The 21395-nt window shown below is 41.9% G+C and overlaps 2 protein-coding genes across 2 annotated transcripts; one reads left to right on the top strand and one right to left on the bottom strand.

Annotated features, from left to right (window-relative positions):
- Positions 1-4093: 4093 nt before the first annotated feature.
- On the top strand, positions 4094-12385 carry LOC128726511 (dipeptidyl peptidase 4). The gene is made up of 16 exons (XM_053820327.1): positions 4094-4201; positions 4287-4390; positions 4507-4705; positions 4798-4872; positions 4932-4984; positions 5435-5649; positions 5727-6021; positions 6103-6232; positions 6310-6498; positions 6581-6705; positions 6785-6960; positions 7029-7239; positions 7315-7500; positions 7581-7738; positions 7815-8020; positions 9219-12385. Exons 1-16 carry the CDS (start codon positions 4094-4096, stop codon positions 9354-9356), a joined length of 2568 nt encoding a protein of 855 aa, XP_053676302.1. The 3' UTR covers positions 9357-12385.
- A 41-nt stretch (positions 12386-12426) lies between these two features.
- LOC128727002 (JNK-interacting protein 3) lies at positions 12427-20977 on the bottom strand. The gene is made up of 10 exons (XM_053820858.1): positions 20900-20977; positions 19340-20267; positions 18853-18870; positions 18645-18702; positions 17190-18523; positions 16892-17103; positions 16239-16822; positions 16010-16170; positions 15701-15931; positions 12427-13932 (listed from the first exon to the last, which is right to left on the bottom strand). The coding sequence occupies exons 1-10, from the start codon at positions 20975-20977 to the stop codon at positions 13829-13831; spliced, it is 3708 nt and encodes a 1235-aa protein (XP_053676833.1). The 3' UTR covers positions 12427-13828.
- Positions 20978-21395: the final 418 nt, after the last annotated feature.

Raw genomic sequence — 21395 nt, 5'->3', positions numbered from 1 at the left:
ACGTTGAAAGCGTGGCGTGGCGACCAAACGGAAACATACACGTCAAATAAGGCGCGAAAACAGACTCCGACAAAGCCCCACACGACGTGAACTCGTGCGGGGGCGTTTTAAACGGGTACTTTATGCTGTCCATTTTTCCCCCCAGGTGTCCGGCAGCGGAAAATCGATGTATGTGGTTGGGACAATGTGAATAATGACTGCAGATCGTAATACGTTTCCTGGCGCACCGGACAAGGACGGGAAACGGGACACTGGTGCGCTAGGGTGGTTCTAATTTTACAAATAGGACGCAAACTAGCTGGCGGCGGAAGGAAACGCTAGCGTTTTGACGCATTTAAGCGTGTTATCCTCCTCCGGTATCGGTGCGTCGGTTTAAAAAATAATAATATCGAGCATAAAATAGATCATAAGCGCCACAATTTCGCCCTGCCAGCCAGCGGATCGTGATGAGTCACGGGGGATATTTTTAGCCCGGAAGGCGCAGGAAGCACAAGGTGGCCGTCGCCGTACCGTGTGGGCCAAAACCTCGACTCTTCTCCGGAGGGGGCCAGTGGAGAGAGAGAGAGAGAGAGAGAGTAGTGGAAAGCGTAGGAAAATTGTACGAAAATATAGAGTGAAGAAGCAAAAAAAAAACGACACCGTAAAAACACCCCGGCCAGAAGCGCGTGGTTGTCGTCACATGGCGATGCGACAATTTTAAAACGGTCGGCAAGCGTCGCACGACCACTACCACTAACGAAACTAAGGAAACGGCGACGCCGAGTGCCCCCGGGAAGTGACAGGGACGTGCTCCGATAGGGTGGCCCGATGGGTGGCAGAAAAGGGGGGTCACAGTGGAGGGGTGGAAATTTTCTCACCATCATCCATCTCGGCAGCCAGAGTGGCAGCAGCACTCAGCCGAGTGAGGAGGCGCGCACAAAAAAAGGTCCGCGCGAGCTGTTTGTTGCGTGTGCCAGTGTTGGTGTTGGTGGTCCGAGCGCGTCGCTGGCCTTTTCGGCAGCAAAAGGTGCGTTCTCTTCCCCGTGTGGTCACGGCCATCGGCGTCACCATCGTCACCATCGGCAGCCCATCGCGTACACCGCGGGCAGAGCTTCGGATGGCAGACCGTCGGTCAGACCTGTTCTGATGGTGGCGCAATGGAGGTTTAGCAATCGTTGGCTGTGTGCTTGCATAAAAGGTAACACCGTCGGAAAAGTCTGTCGGAAAAATCCGTTCACTGGCCAGACGGTGCTGGCCAAGGCGTTGTGATGCAAGGTGCGTTTCCGAGGTGGTTGTTTCCAAGTGGCCGTGTGTGTCCGTGGGGAAAATGGGATATCCTTGCTCGGAAGGCTCGAAAGGAAAAGCGTTCGGAAAATTCGGGAGTAAACGTGCAAACCACCCGTGTGGTTGGTTCTGGGGCCAGGATTCGAGCTGAATTGCAGGATTCGAGATAAAAGCATCGAGCCCATCGTCGAGCAGTGCGGAAACGAAAGCGACACGGTGTGTGACACGCGAGAGTGGTGGAAAAGCGTGGCAAAAAAGAGCCTTTACTGGTTGGCTGGTGCGGAAAGCACAGGATACTACGATTTTCCACCAAAAAGCGCCTACTTTGCGGGGAATGTGTCAATTTTGCGCGAGAGCACCGGAGAGAGAGAGAGAGAGAGCCATCCGTTTTGGATCCCGGTGCTGCTCCGGATCGGGTCGCTAAAGGGTCGGTTTACTCGCTTTTCCCGCGCACCATGCGCATGTCCGGTGCCTTCTAGTGTTCTTCAGCGCCACACACATATTTATGCTGTGCAGAAATCAGCACCGAGCGATGTTGTCGAGTGAGTGAAAACATCGTGTGGAACACACCACTTGGATGTCCTGCTTTTGGTGGCCCCCCGTCAAAGGGCGAATACATCGAACCACACCAACGGACAGGTTTGTCCACACGCCTGGCCCTTTCACCGAGTGACAGCTGCCGTGAATTATTGGCGTGTTTGGGTGCGGCGCGGACGCGGGGATTCGCGCTTGGGAAAATCCGTTTTTCCGTTGCGCCTTCGAACCTGAACCAGTGCGCGATACTCACTCCTTCGCTCTCTCTCTCTCACACACACTATCTATCCATCTTCCCACTCATTCTAACACCTTGCCCTAATCTCTCTCTCTCTCTCTCTCTCTCTCTCTTGCTCGCTTTCCACTCTTCATTTTCGCCTTTCTACTAGGGAGCACGGGGAAAGAGACGCGCTGATGAGCGCATAAATCCTGATCGCGAACGGAGTTATCGCAGTGTCCAACGGCACGCTGTGGACGTTGTTTTCGATAGGAATGGTTCTATTTTAGTTTCGATTCTTTCCTTTTTCCCGTTCGTTCCGTTCTCCTGCGCCGGATATGCTACGTTCGTGTGCGAGCCCCATTTCCCAACCCAGCGCTCGTTCGCGGTAATAAAGTACTACGGGTTTTCGAATGAAAGCCTTTTCGTAGGTGATAGGCTTCGGTAAACGGGGAGTGACCACATCGAGGGGTTTGTCGCAAAATTCTCGAACCGCAGCGGGCGAACGAAAGCGGCCACACATCCTTGCGAACCGGGGGTGTTTTGGGATGTCGTCACCTGCAGGATATGCTCGATTTTTCCAACCAACGCGATACGCGTCGAACTGCACTTACCGCATTACCGAGGTGGCGCGTATTATGTAAAGGAATTTTATTTGCTCAAACCGGTGGTGGTGGAGTCGTCGTGCCATGAAAACAGGACCTTTTCTAATCAGCGCCCCATGCGAGAGCACGTGCTTAACAATGTGAGTGCACCGTGTGTCACTGTGTGAATAAGTGTTTGAACCATCGTCCAGTGGAGGGTTTTTTTTATCCTTCCCCCCCCTCCATCCCTCCATCCCACCTCCCTCCCCATTCTCCTCACGTTTACTAAATACTTGCTGCGCGCGACATTCCACACACATAAAGTTATAAACAAATCTCCCCCAAAATACGCTGCCTACTAGGATAGCCCTGCTCCGGGGGGATCCGCATAACCTTTATGCAAAGTATGCACTGAACGTGTGTGTGTGCTCGCATCGCTTGTGTGCGTGCCTGTGTATTGCCTGTGAGTGCTCTAGTGATACGTGAATGTGGTTCCATTGTTCGAGCGCGTGTATTTTCCTTCGCGGGGATCGAAAAGTTACCTTTTCCGGTAAAGGGAGCACAATATTTCAAACACCCACCTTCGTCCTTCACACGGCCACCTTTGCCCGCCATTAATGGCGCTAGATGCGAGAACCTCGAGATTGGACGTCGCGAAGGCCATAGTAGGCCATTGGACGAAAGGAAGGCCGACAATTCGAAGCAAAGTTATAGGCCTAGAAGCGGCCCTTTTTCCTCCCTTTTGAACGTTTGCCAAAGCTAGAAGAGCTAGAGACCCCACGCCATCGTCGTGTAAGCAAGTGCAAAGCTAGCGCGCCTAGAGAATCCGGGCGGTCAGCGGCTTGAGGTCAGTGAAGTGAACATTAAATCCAATTTGTGCGGGCATACGGGGATACGGTGTTCTTCTTTCGTCAGCTTTGCTTTAATATCTGCCAGGATAGTGATCGAAGGGAAAAATAGTATCGATTAGGGGGTGGCATGGTGTTTTCCCGGATGGCGTTTGTTGGAACGCGAGCCGACGAATGAGTGCGATGGATTTTCGCTGTTTTTAAAATAGCAGCGATGGTTTTACTGTCTGCGAAAAAATAGCCAATTATGATGGCGCTCATCCAACAAACTTTGGAACAGGTGCGACAAAACTGTCCCAGTCTTGTCCTGGCAGTTGCCAATTTTTCTGCTCGATACCCATGGCACGTTGTTTGAAATGTGGAGGCCTTTTTGGTCAGTCACTTTTCGTTCTATTACTTCCGGAAATTTTGGGAGCGATTATGCGAAGCGTGTGTTCGCCTTTTCAGACAGAATATTACATGAACCGTGAGTTACAGCCTGGAATGTCGTTTCCTAATTCTGTTGTGTCTTGTTTCAGCGTCACCAAATCGGTAGGAATAAAGAAGAATTTATAAATGTACGACAGGACTGAAATCAAAGACGATCAAACCAAAGCAAGAAGAAATCGTGGCGGGTTCTCGACTCTATAGCACCTCGGAATTCTGTAATGCACGCAAATGTGCATACAGATCGTGCCGGGGGCGGCGGAGGTTCCTGGCGCCTGCCGCCAGATGAAACACTGCAGGTGGCTGATCCGAAACAGAAAGAAGAACAGGTAAGTTAATAGGTTTTCCTTACGGGGCTTCGGCCTCAGAACTTCCTGTCAACTCATCATGCCAACGCTTTTTCTTATCGGATAGGATTTGTTTCCTGCCGAAGGACACAACTGGAGAAGCATTGTGTTTTCACTGTTAGTGATAGGATTTGTCATAACCGGTATTATAACGGCGATATATCTGCTTGGGTGAGAAACAAAACACGAGCCCGCGTATGAAGCGGTGCGAGGCTTCGAAAGCTTGCTTACTAATAAAGCATCCTTTTTTTTGTTTTGTTTGCACACCCACTTAATGTTACCAAAAGCTATGTCGACGAACTACTCTATTGGTCGGGAAGGCGGATGAAGTTGGACGAGTTTCTGCAGAAAGATATAACCCCTCAGAGGCTACCCTCGGTGTGGATCAACAATCAGAAATTTGTATTCCAGGCGGATGATGGAGGCCTTGCTGTTTTCGACACTGCCACCAACAGTGTAGCCACGCTAGTAACAAATCATACTCTGGTAAGTTATTTTGCAGTACCGCGAACAAGCGTGCTCCCATGAAAATTTGTATACTTATCGTTCACCTAAACGCTTCTATTTTTAATCCACAGAGACAAATTAACGTTAAAGGCTACCACTGTTCTCATGATTTAAAGTATGTTTTGTTTAAGCACAATGTAAAGAAGGTATGTGGTATGGTTTCAAGCGTCGTAACAGGCAAACTAAATACGTTCTCCTCTTCCAGCATCATAGGTTATCTTTCACGGCTTTGTATACTGTATATGACGTATCGAATGAGTGAGTATCTAGCGTTAAGTAAATGATGATATAATGAATAGTAGACACGCTCATGGCATATGGGTAACGAATATATATAAAAATCATATCAAAAAGGACATGGATGCAATATTTGTGCATTATTAAAACTCATGTGAGCTTGTCCATAATTGAATGCAACATAAATAGAAAGTGTATTCCTTAAACGTCTCTTTTCATAACATCCTTTATTGTTTTTACTTGTTCTTCTTATATGGCATAACAACTGCTGTACGGTCAAGGCCTACCTTGTTTTTTGGCTTGTTTTGACTAAATTGGATAACTCCATAGCCGGAATTATCAGTTGCAAATTGAACCCGATACTAATATGTGTCCGCTTCGGCTATCTAGCTCGCCATTCGTTTAAAGATTAAAAGGGCCGTTATTTAGAATAAATGAAATAAATTGCGGCAATCATGTCCCATCTTTCAGCCATCATATGCCGGTGCGATTGAAAGAATCTCCCAAGGTTCAACGCGCCCGTCTTCAGCATGCGTCCTGGGCCGGCAACACTACCGCTATGATCATAGTGGCAGAGAACGATATATACTTGAGACAATCACCATCAGACGAAGAGGTTTATCGCTTAACTTTCACCGGGGAAGAGAACAGAGTCTATAATGGTGTACCTGACTGGTTATATCAAGGTAAGACTACGCACGGACCACCGATGGACGAGCATTTGGCTAACCATGTTTCGTTTATGCTTTCTGCTGGCACGCAGAGGAGATTTTTGAGTCTTTTAGTGCTTTATGGACCTCAGTAGACGGCACGCACCTCATGTACGCCACGTTCAACGACTCGCGAGTTGGCATGATGACATTTCCTTGGTTCACGTCCAACACCGTAATTGCGGCCAGCGGCGATGGCAACCGTGAGCTTTTTCCCGTGTCGAAAACTATTCGCTATCCAACGCCGGGTTCGGTCAATCCAGATGTGTCACTGTGGGTAGTTGACATAAGTAATGTAAGCAATATACGAAAATGGGAAGTAATCCGTCCAGCTGCTCTCGAAGGACAGTAAGTATCCGGCACTTACTGATTCTCATTTCACACCGCCCTTTAATATCCGTGCGTTTGATATGATTTTCCTCCGATCAGAGAACACTATCTTATATCAGCCAGCTGGGTAGGCAATTTGAACGAGCACGTGTCGGTGGTGTGGATGACGCGCTCCCAAAATATTACGATCGTTTCGTCCTGTTATAGCCCCACGTGGAAGTGTGTCGAGGTGAGTTGCCATAAATAAACGGTTTCGGTTCGGTTGCGCGAAAAGGCACACTCGTTTGATACTGATGCATTCTACAGCACCATTCGGAGCGAGCGCCGGAAAATGAATGGCTGGATATATTACCTCATCCGATATTCTCGCCCGATGGGGACAGCTTTTTATTCATGGCGGGCATCCAGGAGACTGGCACGGAGCACTTTACCCACATCAAGCACATCACAATCACGCAACAGCGGATGGCCGTGATCTCGCACGGTCGATATGAGGTACCATTCGTGCACTCGAGCATATGATTTATGATATTGTTTTGAACCATGTTTTTGCACCCTTTTACCGCTGGATCCGTAGGTGATTCGTATTCTAGCCTGGGATACCCACAACCATCTGGTGTATTACTTGGGTACGCACGAGAAAAAGCCTGGCCAGCAGCATTTATACGTCGTGAAGGATCCTGTCAGTGAGGAAGTGAGAAGGTACTTACTGATGTCGCCGTTGAAGATCGAGGGTTTGGATGTTAAAACTGCGTTCCTCTGCTACTCCCAAACCTTTCAGAACGGAACCCACCTGCATTACATGCGATCTCAGTGACGTCCTCTGGGGTAGTCGGTACTATTACAGCAACTGCTCGTTCTTCGACGCCTTCGTCAGCTCGCAACCGTTCGTGTCACAGCACATCGGAATTTCCTTCTATATCCTGGAATGTAAAGGACCTGGTCTCCCGCTAGCAGGTGAGTGGCATCAACACGAACGATCGGAGCGAGTTTTTATCCCTCTAACTTGCCATCTTGGGTTACAGTGGTCCACGCCGCACACAATCACAAACTGATGCGGGTCCTCTACGACACAAGGCCGTTTTTCGCCAGCAAACTGCAGGAGCTGGCACTACCATCGCAGCGTTCCTTCGAGATTCCTTTACCTCATGGTACCAGAGCGTCGGTACAGCTGCTGTTGCCACCTAGCTGGCGAGAAGAACTACGTGATGCCGCCTTTCCCGTGCTGGTGGAGGTGTAAGTATCTCAGCCGGTTGGAGGTTGTTGTTTTGGACCGTTAATATGACTTGGTTTTGCTGTTATTCTTCTTAGCAACGGCAAACCTGGATCAACGTCGGTGTCGGAGGAGTTCAAGATTGACTGGGGCACGTACATGTCCAGCCATAATGATGTGGTGTACATTCGGTTGGATGTTCGAGGGGCTCGTGGACAAGGCAAGCAAGCGTTATATCGCCATCTTGGTGGTGTAGAGGTACAAGATCAAATCGCGGTGCTGAGGTGAGCTTTCAAAACCAAATACCTCGATAGTTCTGGTACGAATGAGCATAACATTTCTATTTGTTTATTCCTCCAAACAGATACCTGTTAGATACGCTTAAGTTTCTCGACGAAACCCGTGTTGGCGTCTGGGGTTGGGGTTACGGTGGCTATGTAACTGCAATGATTCTGGGCTCCCAGCAGCACGTGTTCAAATGTGGCATTTCGGTATCGCCCATTACTGACTGGCTGTACTACAGTAAGTGTTTGTAGTACACACGGCATTTGCTTGTGTCGCTTCTTCGTACTAAAAGGCATCTCACTATCCGCTTCAGATTCTATATTCACGGAGCGAATTCTGGGAGCACCTGCGGAAAACTACAAAGCGTACGTCGAAGCGGACGCAACCCAGAAAGGACGCCAGATTCCATCGTACTCGTACTTTCTGATTCATGGTCTTGCGGATGTGACCGCACCGTACCAGCACGGCATCCAGTTGGCTCGTTCTCTCTCCGAATCCGGAACAATCTTTCGCTACTTGGTAAGTGAAGCTACACTGGGGATGGCCTGCCTATGGCTGTTCGCTTGTTGGGTTAATAAAAAAGTTACCACAAAACGTAAATTAAACGTAAGCTTCTGCGGCCAAAACCCTGACCTTGCTGACAGAACTTCTGAGTGAAACGAACCCATGCTACAACGTACGACTTGTTGTATCGCGAGCACTTTCCATCGAAATTAAATGCTTGGAACGGACATCGTAATGTGTTCCTGATTCCTGGTGCAGGTGAAAATACGATTGAATAGATTTTGTTATCTTTATGAAAGCATTAGACTGATACATAACAGAGACAACATTTTAATAACAAACAGAGGTAGCGTTTCTAGATGATTGGCCGATATTTTCACTAGTACGATGACCATAGATCGCTCAATGCCCACTGCAGCTATCAGACTAATTAACATTACATTCCTTGATTTAGTTTAACCTCAGTTTTTGTCAGTTTTATTATCTTAAAAATCAGCATTATCTTTTAGTGATTAAATGTTTATTTGATTTCTTCTTTGTTTGTTATATTTAGGGCTAATTCCATCAAGTAGCATAGCTGGTGTTTAAGTAGACGATTTTCCATAACTTTGTTACGATTTTTTACATTTTTCCGATAGATATTAGTGCATATTAATTTTGATCTTAGTGCTTTTTGTAGCTTTTTTTCTAGTTTGAATGGGGTTGATATCAGCAAAATTCATATATTCATTTCCAAACAGGTTGAGAGAAGGGTTTGATATTTGTACGGTTTTCTAACGCAACGGTTCATTGAAAACCATTTGAAATTATGTTTAAACAGCTTTTAGCCTAAATATATTTTTCGAACAAAATTCTTACAAAATTTAAATCGATAATTAAAAATTTAAATAATACATTAAAACGCAATGATGCCACTATTAGCCACGAAAATACATCCGAGATATAGTTTAATAAACTTGACCCTCGGTTTTTTGGCTCGAAATGAAAGCGAAACAATAAACGATGTGCATGCGTTACTATTTTTACTAAATTTTTCGATACACGAACCACAATAGCCTAGCATCATAGTTGAACATTGTTCGACTCACATCTAGTTTGACCAATAGTTTTTCTTTTGCATCTTGTGCGGCCTTAAACTAATTAGATTTCCATCCGATAACTCTGTTGTTTGATACTATAATCTAATGCATTGTCGCTTTTCTCGCCCTTTCAGAGCTACGCGGACGAAGGCCATGATCTTACCGGTGTGATTGAGCACGTGTACCGCTCGATGGAGGACTTTTTACGAAATTGCCTTTCGTTAGACTCGGACGAGGACAAACCGGCAGAATCCAACGTACCCAATGAGTAAACGATACGAAAAGGACGATAATTGATCTACATGATTGCGTTATAAACTATGTTGGGTCACATATGGTTGTGTTAGTGTTGTTGTTTAATTTAGTTTATGCTAGCCGAATTTTGCAACTCAATTGCTGCGACTTTGATTACTGTGTCTCGCCACATGCTAGAGGCACGCTCAATAACTGATAGGTTCTAAATATATAGACATATCAGAGAAATATGGTAAAAAAATTAAAAAAAACAACAGAACAGAGAGCCGTTTGCGTGCGAACACAAAACAAATTCTGGCACAAACCGGCAGAATAGATGAGCAACGAGTGCATCCAATTCAAAGAGAACAAGCGAAGAACAAACACTGTGCATTGCGTAAAAAAAATTATATTTTATAATCGTGTGTTTAGTAATGAATGCAATTGGATCTAGGAACATCGAGCAGGAGTGGGAATCGCGGAAGAGCTAGGGTGTATACACGTCAAGGAGCTTTCTAATGACAATGGAAATGAACGTAGAAATGCGTGCAGATACGACAAACGGAAGCAGGAAGGATTGAATCTAAAGTCATCCAATGGCAAACTGGGTATATGCAGGAAAGGCAGTATAGTGGAAATGAGCAAGGAATTTAACAAAAAAAGAAGCAAAGATAAATCAAATTAATTGATTAATGAAAACAGAAACAGTCCTACTTACAATAACGAAACTGATGAGTGAGTTTATTCGTCTCCTTTAACGTCTATTTAAGTGTAATTGTAGCAAATCAAAACAATGAACGAAAACTAAAACAGCGAATCAAAACCACATGGCACCACCAAAATGAAAAAAGGCATACAAAACAAAACATAACTCTTAACTCTACATAGCTAAATGCGCAATCGCAAATGTGTGAAACTAGGATTTAGTTATATTATTCTCACTAAGTAATAGTAACGTAAATGCAACAGTGCTACTATCGTTTAGTGAATCACAATGCATCACAGTATGAAGCGAAATGCAGCAAACATAAGCATCATAGTAAGTCTTCTTCCAGATTGCTTATTAGCAAAAAAATGAGCGAAATTTTGAGTGTAGAATACACATATAACAACTGCAATTAAGAACTCAGATGGATAAAACAAGCATAAAAAGTGAACAATGTAATACAAAGACAAACAGAACGAATTAACAAACAGAAAAACAGAGAGACAGAGAGAGAAAGAGAGAGAAAGAAAGAGAGTAAGAAATGCATGGAGCAAGAATTAGTGTGTATGCTGTGTAATATCGACTAAGAAACGCATGGAGATGTAAAGTTGGAATGCAACAGAGCGAGAATTTTTCATAGTTATTTCACGTCATAGTTGTTAGAATTACAGAAGAGCAATCAAGAGGTAAAACATAAAACAAAAAATTTAAAAGGAGAATACAAAATTAAATAACAAGCAATTATGTCGAAAACGAAGCCGATATGAAACAAAAACGAAAAAATGCCGCAAGGGGGCCGCTTAGACATGCAAACCAGACAAACCCCTACTCGCGACGGATGCTTAACGTTGTAAAATATATTCATCGAAACGAAATCTTCTAGGCAAATAACTAGAACATACAAACAAACTGCGTGTTCGATAAAAAAAGTGCATGGTGCGACGTTGATAACAAAATTTAGGCAAGCGGATATTGAAATTTAAACGATCTGCATTTGATTGCGGCTTACTCATGCTGTTCGTTTTAGGCTCTTGAAGAGAGAAAGAGCGTCTTTATAGAGTGTCGGTGCTGGGGAAAGCACCCGAGTTCTGCTGACGAAATTGAACGAAAAAAAACAAGAGTGAAAAGTTCCAAATTTTTGAAAACATCGATGCTTAAGTAAGCTACCCTAATGGCACTGAAAGGAACGCTAGTCACATGCCACGTTCACGTAAAATTTGTTTGTTGGTTTTGTTATTGGGTAACGACTGAAAAGTCCACAAATATGTATTTTATCCAAATCTTCCACTTATCTTCCATTTTGTTTAGTTCCAACTGTTACAGCGTCTTAAAACGACAATTTGCTTCCAGATCTCTGTTAGTTCCGTTTCATGTAAAGTAGTTGTTGATTTACACTTGCTTGTATGACAAAATTGCAGCATGGTTGAGATTTCTCTCTGCCACGTGCAACCTTATCACATCTCAGTACGCTTACAATGTCAAAAACGGCATGCGAATGCTACGCGATCTATTAAACAAGTGTGAAAGAAATTGCCATACTTGCACAATAATGAAAAACAGCATCATGAAAGGAATAACTAGGCATACATGGTAGGCAGATGCAGTACACATAGAAAAAGAAAATAATTGTTGTGCCATTCTATTGTAAACATGAGTAACACAATCTAGTTCTTAGACACGTCAGTCAGACACACTTAAATCGATACACAGATGAACAGATGAAGAAAAAAATCTAACAAACAATGCGAAACACGACACTAAATTACACAAACGAGAGAAGAAACCACAGAAATGAATAAGATAATCATAATTTATGCTTCCCAGCAAGTTTTCATTACATAATGGTTGTGAAATTGAGAATAGAAGAAAAATAAAAATGTGGATAAAAGACGCAAACAAATAAAGAAATAAAAAAAGGAAAAATGATGAAAAATATGCGAGAAAATTACAAAAAAATACAACTAATATTTGTAAATAAACGTTAATATATTTATAGTCCAATGAAAGGGAAGAAACAACTCAAAGGAAGAGAAATGGAGCTGCGGAGAATTGTGTTCGCTAAATAAATAGACAGTACGAAACATCGACTCGGTAATTAATTTTCTAGTAGATTGTAACTGCTCCGGAAGCTACATACACAGCTGAAAAAATTGTATTAATTCACATTATTTTACTTTTTTACAAACAAGAGTGAGTTTGTGGGTGGAAATGTATGTTGAATGGGAGTGGGAGGTGTATGGCGAATATCGCACATCGATTCTTGCAAATTTCGTCACCTTTTTATGCCAAACCATGCAGCGAAATAGTACCTGCATTTTGACAAATTTGAACCTTATCTAATCAAGGCAGGATTTCTTTCATAACGTCATAACTACAACACGAGTTTTGTTTTTTATGCATTGGTTATTAATGATTCATTTTTTCAAATAGGTATTTTTACATTATGCATTTTATCGCAAACACTTTCGGCATGGGTAAGATAAGTTAACAAAAAATGTTACATTATATTCGAACAAAAAATTAAATTATCCCGCCTCATTACACAGAAGAAACCCATTCGACTTGGTAGTTAAATACCATTTCATAGGTATGTAATTCCAAGCGTCCTAAGATCAAGTTGCAAATGTAAAATCTTTAGCTAAAAACGGGAACCCTTTATTTCTACATTCAAATGTCCTTTTTCCTACTCATATACAGACATTAAAACAATCTTCCGATCTGTCTTTCATATCTTATTGAACCTTTTTTTTCTATTGTATTTCTTCTAGAAAATGGGTTTGCTCACTATTTGAAAGGCTTTTAAAACCTCTTTTTTATTGAATAAGCGATGTTTGGATGTACTAAACCAAAAACAATAAAACAGGCTTAAATATGTAACACCTTTAAAATATGACTAAACGTACACATCAGAAAAACGACTACGCATTCTGCAACTTAAATACAACTACTACAGATAACATAACGTTTTAATATGTACACAATTAAAACCGGCCTAACTTTCAATTAAAACAAGTTTTTCTATTAAATCAATAAAACTGTTTTAGTTTATGTTTAGTATTTTTGTGAGCGTGTGTTATTTGCTTTGCGCCAGGCTTGCTTCCAACGCCATGTTACAACTTATTGGTTGATTGATATTGCTACTTAAAATGTCTTTCCTAGGTTTGCACATGTTGTTTGTAGTTTCGAATTGAACATAAACACTGAACTAAATTTATTCTTTGGCGTGTTAGGGGAGAGAATAAAACGGACTAAGTGGTAATCAACATATAGTATTTACTGTTTGTTCAAGTATAGTTTTTCTGTTTCGTCATTCGATCCCGATACTTGTTCTAATTTCTTACTTTTGAAAATTACCAAAACTCTATCCGAAACTCTTTTCGACTTTTGTCCATGGCATATATTGGATTGAAGACAAACTTTAATCATTACGTAAAAATGTATCGTCGTGTAGATATAATCTATTTGGTATTTTAATGCAAACGAACTGTCACTGCCTAACGCATTCATTAAAAAGAACAACACAAAACTGGGATGCTATAATAGCTGTATCACGCATTCTACGGCTTTTGTCTCAATATTATTTGAATGTTTTTAATGTGTATGTAATGCTTTTCGTTTAATTTGTATTTTGTGTTGTTTGTGTTAGCTATAAGAAATAAGTGACTTTTTTGTTTTTTTCATGTAGAATGCCTAACGGAAAGCATGGTCATATTGAATAAATATTTATGATGCTCCCGCCTCCATTTCATGAGCTCTAACCTTGAAGTAAGTTACGTGTTTTCTTTTTAGCGTGTTTTGTTCGTCTTAACGGTTACTAACTTTCCATACGATGATGTAGCTCTTTTCATTTCGATTCTCTATTGTTTGATTCGGTTCTAACTCGACACTAGCCTCCATGTCGCCATCACCTAAAAAGTAAGAAACAAATTGTGACACATGAAAAATATGAATTTCATAGCACATTTCAATCATTTTCAATCATTTATACAAATGAATATCAAAAGATGAAAAAGTTGGTAGCAAAGCTAAATACAAAGTCCTTGAAACATCTCCAAACTATCGATACAACACAACAAAACAAAAAATAGTAGAAAATAGGTAGAGGATGGATTTCTTACATGCATAAATACATAACATTAACTAAATTCTAAAATAACTATGAAGTAGAGAAGATTTAGAATATTACTATATATATTTAGAATTGCATACTTTGAATAATTGCATGTTAAAAACATGACTCATTGGCAAAAGCAAATTAAAAAAAGTTTGAAATATACATTGATTAACCATTTTATCTTATTTGAATAAATTTTTTTAATATATAATAATCAAGAAAAATTACAAAAATAATAAATAGTAAATATAATAATGGTAAAATTAAATAATGATATTTACATCAAAGAGATTAATTTCAGTATAAATTGCTGTGTTTTGAATCTTTATCAAGCTGAAAAGATGTATGAGAATTATATGGTTCATGAAAAAATGTTTACAAATGAAACTGAATTGTGATTCAAAAATTTGTTTTTTGCTTTTTACATATTAAACATATTTTCAAAAAAAATAGAGACCTCCAACAACTGTATAAAAGAAAACAACAAAAATTTCCTAACACAAACGTAGTTTCTTCTTAAGTTGCTCTCCTTATAAGCTCCGCTTGCAAATGAAATTCGCCATATATACAAAGATTACTTTCACCTTTCAAATGTAAATATACCAAAACATACCCAGCACTATCGCATCCACCGCATAAATAAAAATGATGCATGAAGCAGTGCAAACGAATTTACATCTACTAAAACAACAAGCAAACAAACGGAATCAACGAATAAAACAAAACTAAAAAAGCGACATACCTTTGCAGATAGATTCGAGAACTATGAGGTGGATTACGTGATTCGTAATGGTTTTTCATTAAACGTATCATGTGGATTTTTATAATTTGTTCTACAGCAAATATGCATATATGATTTTAACTACAAACATATAAGTCATCATACGATGAACTAACACGCCAAACTAATAAGTGTGTTGCGGCATCGCATACATCTTCTACTATTTCTTCTAAAAAAGAGAAAAAAAGAGAAGAATGATAAAAGAACAATAATGTGACGGGGTATAAATAAAGAATAACATCCATCCAACGTTTTTCGCAATAACCATAAAATAGATAGTACAAGGCATACATGAAAATGAACATATGATACCGTTGCAAGTTTAGCACGCTGCCAACGTTTACATACATGCTGTGTACATGTTTTCTAAATGAAAAGTATAACCTTTTTCATTTATCATCACGTTTGCTATATTATTACTATTGCATACAACTTGGAGATAAATCAACTTCCAGCTTTCATGGTTACCTATTATAATAATAATTTAGCTTGTATTTTTTCTCAAACCCATAGTATAGCGAACATCATGCTTTAAATATTTTAGTTGCATATTATCAGCACATGATTTTTTGCTATAATTAGCAACTAGAATAGCATTTTCGAGTGATGTGAAAAATACATGCGCAAGAGAAAATAAATAAAAGTTTATTAAACAAACAGTCACAATGGATAATTGAAATGAATGGGATTTATCATTTTATGTCAAAAAGACAGTGTAAATTCAAAGCTTCTATGATAATGCATAGAACTTACAAACGCTATATGAGAAAAAATAACTTACCTAACCGAAAGTCGATATATCCTTCACCACCGGACATAACCAGCATATCCTTCGATGTAGTTGGTAACCCATGATTGGGCGGGTTTATCGGTACTGATACGAAAAATTTAACCGCGTCACGATGCCCGTGGAAGGAAAGTTGAGCATTAGCAAATCGCGGAGAGTATGGTGTGTTGGAAGCACCGCTAGCGTCAGTCAGTGGAACTGAAATTACCACTCCGTTACCGGTTCCTAAAACCAAATTGCAGTTAGTACATTTAAGTAATATAATTAGAAGGAAACGATAAAACATTTTGTCTTTAAACCTACCTATCCACAGCCTATTGCACGAAACCAACAACGCGGTAATACGCACAAAGGAAAATCCTAGTTTGCCGGTACCCAGCATCTTTGACACGTATGGATCGATATCAATATCCTCCAAATGATCGTAGGTTTCTGCTGAAAACAACCTCAAAGTCGAATCCAATCTATAAACCATAACAAATATTATTCGATATTATTCCTGCCGTGCGAAAAGTATTTAATTCAAATATACCTTATTGAAACCCATACGCCCAGTCCTGTGGTAGCCATCTGTCGGATCTGACTCTCCTTTCTTGGATGTGCCTCGAATGATTTCAGAATGCAAAGCGTTATTGGGTCAATGACGTGAATTTTGTTGCGATGTGCAGCCCAAACTTTATCACCGACTATAGTTAGACAGCGCACGGAGTACTTGGGAGAACCAAGCGTGAGTAGATGGTAGCTGTTGAGATCCCACTCGCCATTGACCTGTCGACGAAACACTGCCAATGTTCCGTTCGCAAGGGCCACGATAACGCGTGATTCTACGTGCACAATCGAAAGCACCGAGTCGGGTAATTTCACTTTGTGCAGGCACAAATTCCATCGTGCGACAGAGCTATGCACGTATAACATTCCATTTTGCGCACCGAGCCACATCGTTGGGCCGATCGATGATATAGCCTCTTCGATTGCTCCCGCTTGTTGTTTACTGGGCGAAGAAGCCACTTCATCTATCGTGTTATCGTTCCCATCCACAACAAGTGACCCCGTGCCTAATGCAATCACAACATCTTTAGATGCGACGTTTATGTTTTCTACGACTGCATTACAAGCCTGAAAAATGCACCCAAACACACATAAAATGTTAACATTAAATATCAACCGTTAACCTAAAACACATACCTTATTGTTATGGTTTAGATCACGATCATGAAGAAGTTTGGATGCGTGTTCAACAGCTGTATCGACTGGGGGTACCACTTCCTGAGCCTGTTCTGTAACTTTTTGTTCATCTGCCAAATCTGATACCGTATCGTTGAAAGTTTGTACAACTTTCTCGTATGACACTTTACCAATGTCATCTGGAGATTCACCCGGTTTTTCAAGCATTTTACCTGTAAATTTAAAACAAATCATGACATGACCAATTTATTAAATAGCTGTATAAAAGTATATATTGTACATAATTGATTATCCTTACCAGATTTGGTTACTTCACTGTTTTCCAGCATCGCATAGTCCATCTCTAGCGCTCCGCGAACCGTGCAAATACACAAAAGATGATTTTGGCATACCGGAAACGAGTCTAGTACTTCAGAGGGATTTTTTGCATCGATCACCGTCACCGTGCTAGCCGAATGGGTGCTGGTGCAAATCCACACGTAAGAGCTAAGCTCGCTATCCGCATCAAGCGAGGTTGGACCGCTGAGAGCAAGAAGCTTTCGTTCAAGTATTTCTCCCAAATCTTTGGGATCCACCGAAGCTTCGTCTCCTGTAATTTCGGTGATTTGAGCACCACCACTGGCAGTATCCTTGGAGTAGAATATGCTGGCCGCACCGACAATACAACCTCCGTCCTTGGTGTAACCGCCCTGCATATTGACGCCACTAGCACACCACACCTTCATGTGCGGACTAGCTTCGGCTAGTGGACGACAATACACAGGAACAGGAACTGGGACTCCACTGCCCGTCGGTCGTCCTACACCACCGGTGCCACTAGAACCGATCCCACCGTTTGTGCCAGACGCTCCCGATGGTTTTAGACTAGGTAAACTCCAACCATATGCTTGCAAGCGACCGTCCTCTTTCTGGACATGCGCTCGAACTTGCCGGTACTGATCACGGCGCCGTTGCATTGCCCGCTCCGATTGCGTCAGCTCGGGTTCTTTTGAAAGCACCAGAATGTTACTTGCATGGCCACTGCGCAAGAGTGCGGAAGAGGATCCTCCGCTTAAACTATTTAAACCAACACCGCTACTACCACTGCTACCTGCGCCAATGAGCATTCGTCCCTCGGGCATGGCAGGCAGCAGCGAGGCGGTCGGATGCGCTTGTGATTGCGCATTGCCGTAACGCTGGTGGATACGCCCGGGGGACTCATTCGATGGCCTATCGTTAGAGGTAAAAAGATTACTAAAAAACCTCCAAATGCCTTGTTTTGATTTCTTGTCCAGATTCTCTACTCGTGAGGCACGCATCATTTCCGTCCAGCGTACAGCATCCTGCAACTCCATGAAGCGTTCCTTGTACTGGTTACGTTCCATAAGGACGCGTGCCATTTCGACGCGAGTGAATCGCTTCCGTTGCGCCATCGGAACATCACCCTCCTCCTCCTGATCAGTGGCTGACGACGATGCTTGTTTCACCTGAGCTTTAGTCTTTTTGAGTTCCTCTTCCAGCTCAGCTACCTTGGATTTCAATTTGTTGCGAGCCAGTATGACCGCATTTAGCTCCTCTCGAAGAATTTCAATTTCTCCCGTCAACTCATCTACTTTTACGATCAAATCGTCTTTCACGATGTTGAGAGCATTCCTGTTGAGATAAAATAACAAATATGTGATTACTAGCAGGTTAACATACCGTAGAACAAAGCTACAGATAAATGCAGGTTCTGGGCAATTCGCAATTAAAAATGTACATTGATAATACTCACTTTGTGGCTAACAGCTCGTTATTTTCCATTATTAAATTTTCAACCTCTTTGCCCATACCTGAAATCGAAATACAGCGTTATATTTTTAGATATATATAACTCGAACTATGAAAGTATTAGCAACATATGTTTAAAAATGATGGAATGTTAAGAGTAACATATATGCTTGAACTTGGTTCATAAGTTTTGCACATAATGAGAAACTTACCGAAAAAGTTATCATTAGCTGCAAAATAGAAAAGCAGGTGATAAGAGTAACGTAATTAGTAATAAGCATTAATTTAGGAACATGAAATGGAGGATTATGAACAAGATTAAAAGAGGCCATTTCATCGAAATGATTCATATTTGAATTGATGTGAACTTAAACAGTACGGATTGTAATTCATTTAAAATAGGACACATTATACAAACAAATAATTTGATTGAAAGAAAAACAAAAAAAATATAACCATTTTTGTTACTTAATAGCTTGAGGTTCTGACAGTAGTGGAATGCTTTCAATTTTTTATAACTAAAAATCTATTGACATTTTGTTAATTTCAAAGTGATGAATTTACGTAGATTGTAGCTTTAGATGAGCGCAACATAAATGCATGAAATTAGTACTTGATTGATGTTACTTTTTAAAGAACAACACAAGCAGAACAACACATGCACAGCATCACGATGCTCTGAAGTAGTTGGGATCTTACCAGATGAAGCGTAATCGCCGGGATGTACCCATGCACCAGTGATTTCGTTCTCTTCACTTTCCAAATTATCATCCTGGAATGACAACTCCTGATAAAGAGTGTTTGCTGACCGTTGTTCTTTCTTAGTGGTCGTTTTGCCCGATACACCGCCACTCGTGGGACTCTGTAGCGCCTTTGTGGACGAACTTGTTGCCTCGGCCGGCGTTGCAGAATCAACTTCTTCCACCTTTTCCGTGGCTTTCGTTTCAATTTCGTTCTGCAACGAGGGCGGGCCTGAATCGGGCCCACTGTCCTCTTCGCTGCACAGCGTTTCGGTATCAAGCATGGTGGAGTTTTCCAATGATGCAAATCCATACGAAACCGGCCCAGTCGAGCGCATCATGGGCATCAATCGGGAGCGAGATACATCCATCCGTTCCGAGGCAGAGCCAGCCTGCGAGTGGGTAGAATTACCCATCATCAGCTTTGTCCGCTCCATGTAGTCCACATGGGTCTTGAACAGTTCCGTATATCGTTCGTGCAACTTGCTGTACTCCTTCTTGAGCTCCGATTCACGCTCCTCAAGCCGGCTTGCGTGGTCCAAGCTGTTTTTGTGCTTGAGCTCCAACATTCTGACGATGCTTTCCAGTGATTCGAGACGGCTAGCCAGCTCCTTATTTTCCTGCTCGGCCAAATCCTCCGTCTCGAGCAGCTTCTGTTCGGCCTGTTTTCGAGCATTCTTCTCGCGCTCATACTGCGTCACTAGCTGTTCGTTATCCTCGCGAAGCAGTTCTAGCTCTACGTCTTGTTCCTGATTTGTTTGGTACGCAGAATCAAGACATTCGAGTACATTAACCAGCAACGGCATGAGTGTCTTTACCACGTCTTCATCATAGCGTGAAATCATGCGCTCAAATTCTTGATAAATACTACCAGCCAGAGATTGCACCTGTCAAAATATATGCAAACATGTTAATTTTTTTTGTCATCCTGTGTGATAATCAAATAGCATGCAAAGCCACGCCAGCTGTATATTACATCTGCCGTCGCTCCGAATAGACCTACGTGCTGTTAGTATGATATGATACGCTATTTACATAATTGTAAACTTTGAAACCATATTGTAACCAAAACCTCAAATGGCAGGATATTAAAAAGGGAAGGTTCTGCTATCTCATTTCCCGGTTTAAATTTCATTTCCGACGTCATAGGACTTGCACAACATTCGGACATTAGTGTCAAATTACAATCTGCGTTAATTTACACACCCGTCCGATGCAGGTAGCTACAGAAGGGCATCTTAGTAGCATATGGATTTGAAATGCAACTAATTAGATTTGGCCGTCGGTTTCATTTGGACATTCTCCAAACGGAACTGCGGAACGCCCAAACCGGAACGCATTATCGGTTTGCCGTACTCACAACAACCAGTGGTGTGAATTTGTACTGGAAACTGATAAGCAACGTTTTAGAACAATCGTTGCTGAGTCCTTCAACAAATTGTACCATTGATCAGCATGCAAAAGCACAAAGTTGTTTTTTTGTTGTTGTTGATATATTGTTTTTCCAGCTGATTCTTACCTTCTCTGACATCACCATTGCAGAGTCTTCGTGCGTGCCGTACACGACTTCCGAAGGTTCGCCCGTGTCGTTTTCCATTTTACTGTGGTTTTTGCCACCTGCCGTTGGCCCTTCTCGATACTTTTGTTGAGTATAAACAAAGGGAGCCTGCTGATGGTGATTCTTCACCGAACGTTCATTTGATAGCACAAGCTACGTGGAGGATTTAGGAAATAAACAGAGTAAGGAAACAGGAAAATACGTAGCTGCACACACGCACGAGTAACACACAGACGCGGGGAGGTGCAGCGCAAAATTACATCCTTAATGAGGAAAACATGACGGGGACTTTTCCGCACTATTGACACTTGTTTCTGGGATCGATTGCTGTTGCCCGTTTTGCTTCATGTTTCCTGCCACCGCCCTTGACATCTTTGTCGTCACCAGGAGCTGTACGCTACACAAACTAACCATACACAAATATTGCACCAGGTGGAACAGAGTTACAGCGTATTAG

This window comes from Anopheles nili, chromosome 3, assembly GCF_943737925.1.
Source record: "Anopheles nili chromosome 3, idAnoNiliSN_F5_01, whole genome shotgun sequence".
Classification (NCBI taxonomy): domain Eukaryota; kingdom Metazoa; phylum Arthropoda; class Insecta; order Diptera; family Culicidae; genus Anopheles; species Anopheles nili.
This window is presented reverse-complemented; position numbering and strand designations above follow the sequence as displayed.

Coding starts and splice junctions, on each gene's coding strand:
- LOC128726511 (XM_053820327.1), top strand. CDS start 4,094: ATGCACGCAAATGTGCATACAGATCGTGCCGGGGGCGGCGGAGGTTCC. Junction 4,202..4,286: donor CGAAACAGAAAGAAGAACAG/GTAAGTTAATAG, acceptor CTTATCGGATAG/GATTTGTTTCCTGCCGAAGG. Junction 8,021..9,218: donor GAACAATCTTTCGCTACTTG/GTAAGTGAAGCT, acceptor TCGCCCTTTCAG/AGCTACGCGGACGAAGGCCA.
- LOC128727002 (XM_053820858.1), bottom strand. CDS start 20,977: ATGGAAAACGACACGGGCGAACCTTCGGAAGTCGTGTACGGCACGCAC. Junction 18,524..18,644: donor AACGAGCTGTTAGCCACAAA/GTGAGTATTATC, acceptor TTATCTCAACAG/GAATGCTCTCAACATCGTGA. Junction 17,104..17,189: donor CAGTGAAGTAACCAAATCTG/GTAAGGATAATC, acceptor TTAAATTTACAG/GTAAAATGCTTGAAAAACCG.